Source organism: Malurus melanocephalus, unplaced genomic scaffold (genome assembly GCF_030028575.1).
Source record: "Malurus melanocephalus ecotype Western Australia unplaced genomic scaffold, MMel_1.1 scaffold_1843, whole genome shotgun sequence".
NCBI classification, from domain to species: Eukaryota; Metazoa; Chordata; class Aves; order Passeriformes; family Maluridae; genus Malurus; species Malurus melanocephalus.
The window spans coordinates 1-2,161 of record NW_026625075.1 but is presented as its reverse complement, the minus strand read 5'-3'; the positions used below and the strand labels follow the sequence as shown (position 1 = coordinate 2,161).

Here is a 2,161-nt window from a genome sequence, read left to right as displayed (position 1 = left end):
CTGGGATAATTTTGATTTTTACTGGGATAATTTTGATTTTTACTGGGATAATTTTGATTTTTACTGGGATAATTTTGATTTTTACTGGGATAATTGTCGTTTTTAAGGGGGTTAATGCCATTTTATCTGGGAAAATACCATTTTAACTGGAATATTTTTGTTTTTTATTGGGAAAATTCCATTTTTACTGGGATAATGCCATTTTTATTGGGATAATTCTGTTTTTTACTGTGAAAATTCCATTTTTACTGCAAAAATTCCATTTTAACTGGGATAATGCCATTTTTACTGGGATCATTCTGATTTTTACTGGGATAACGCCATTTTAATTGGGATAATACTCACTCTTTCTGGGATAATTATGTTTTTTACTGGGATAATGTCATTTTAAGCTGGGGAAACATAATTTTAAACTGGAAACCGCCATTTTAAACTGGGAAAATTCCATTTTTTACTGGGAAAATGCCATTTTTACTAGGACACTTCTCCCCCCCACCTTCCCCTCAATTCCCCTTCCCTCCAACATTAACAACTCCACCTCTCCTCCTTAAAAATCCAAAAAAAAACCCCCAAAATCAACCCTAACCCACCCCTACAACTCCGAGCAGATGAATCCTCTTGATCCTGGTGGATTTTTCAGGATTTGGGCGAATTTTGGGGTAATTCAGGTCTGTTTTATCCCCTCAGGTGATGCATTTTTTGGGTCAGTACATCATGGCAAGGCAGCTCTACGACAAGAGGGAGCAGCACCTCGTGCACTGCGGGGGAGACGCGCTGGGAGAGCTGCTGGGGCTGCAGAGTTTTTCTGTCAAGGATCCCAGGTAGGGGGGAAAATCATGGAAAAATAGTGGGGAAAGTTCTGGAAAAAATCCCGGAAAAATTGTGAGAGATATTGTGGGAAAATCCTGAAAAAATTGTGGGAAAAATAGTAGAAAAAATCCCGAAAAAAATCCAGAAAAAAAGAATTTTAAAGAAAAAAGAGAGAAAAAAAATCCAAAAAAATCCCAAGAAAGATCATGAAAAAAAGTCACCAAAAAAATCCCCAAAAAAATAATGAAAAAGATCCCAAAAAAAATTCCCCCCCAAAAAAGAGAAATCCTGAAAAAAGTCACCAAAAAAATCTCAGAAAAGATCCCGAAAAATGCCCCGCAAAATGTCCCAAAAATAATCCCGAGAAAGATCATGAAAAAAATTCCAAAGAAGATCCTGAAAAAAATCACAAAAAAGATCTCAAAAAAGATCCCCCAAAAAATAATGAAAAAGATCCCCCAAAAAAATTCTGCCCCAAAAAAAGAGAGAGAAATCCCCAAAAAAATCACAAAAAGATCCCGGAAACGATCCCAAAAAATGCCACGAAAAATGTTTCAAAGAATGTCCAAATATAATCCCGTGAAAAGAATTCCAAAGAAGATCCGGAAAAAAATCACAAAAAAGGTCTCAAAAAAGATCCCTCAAAAAATAATAAAATAAAAAAAGAGAGAGAAAGCCCAAAAATAATCCTGGAAAATATTCCCAAAAATATCCCCCAAAAAATCTGAAAAAAATGCTGAAAAAATCCCGAAAAAGATCCCCCCCGAAAAAAACTTTAAAAAAAAGAAAAAAATCCCCCAAAAAATCCTGAAAATGTCCTGAAAAAAAAACCACCCCGTGATTTTGTGCTCTTTGGGGGTCTTTTAGGAACAAACCCCTTGTGATTTCCTGGCTTTTTGGGATTTTTTTATGACTGTAATTTTGTGATTTATGGGGTTCTTTTAGGAGCTGTGATTTCGTGGTTTCTGGGATCCATTTAGGAACAAACTCCCTGTGTTTTTTGGGGTTTCTGTGGTGAATAAAGGGGATTTTTCCCTGCTCATGAGGTGATTTGGGTTCTGTCCCCTCTCCCCAGCCCCGTGTACGAGATGCTGAAGCGGAACCTCACAGCAGCCTCTGTCCCCACAGGTAGGTTGGGCCCTAAAAGGACAAAAATCCTTTTTCGGGCCCTAAAAGGACAAAAATCCTTTTTCCTGGACCTGCTGGGTGCTGGAAATCGGGAGGAAAACTCTGCCTGGAGGAGGAACCGACTTCCCTTCGTGTGCCAGGGGCTCTTCGAGTGCTGGGGCTGCTGAGAAACCCCAAATTTGGGTCAAAAATAGGGTTAAAAAGTGTGAATTTATGACTGGGC

The 2,161-nt window shown here is 38.3% G+C and overlaps 1 protein-coding gene across 1 annotated transcript in view; it reads left to right on the top strand.

Annotated features, from left to right (window-relative positions):
- MDM4 (MDM4 regulator of p53) overlaps positions 1 to 2,155 on the top strand; it is a 4,969-nt gene extending 2,814 nt beyond the window's left edge. Inside the window, exons 3-4 of the mRNA XM_057388367.1 lie at positions 688 to 821; positions 1,886 to 2,155. Of these exons, the coding sequence (XP_057244350.1) occupies positions 688 to 821; positions 1,886 to 2,105 (354 nt within the window). The 3' untranslated portion in view covers positions 2,106 to 2,155. The remainder of the gene's footprint in view (positions 1 to 687; positions 822 to 1,885) is intronic.
- The last annotated feature ends 6 nt before the right edge of the window (positions 2,156 to 2,161 follow it).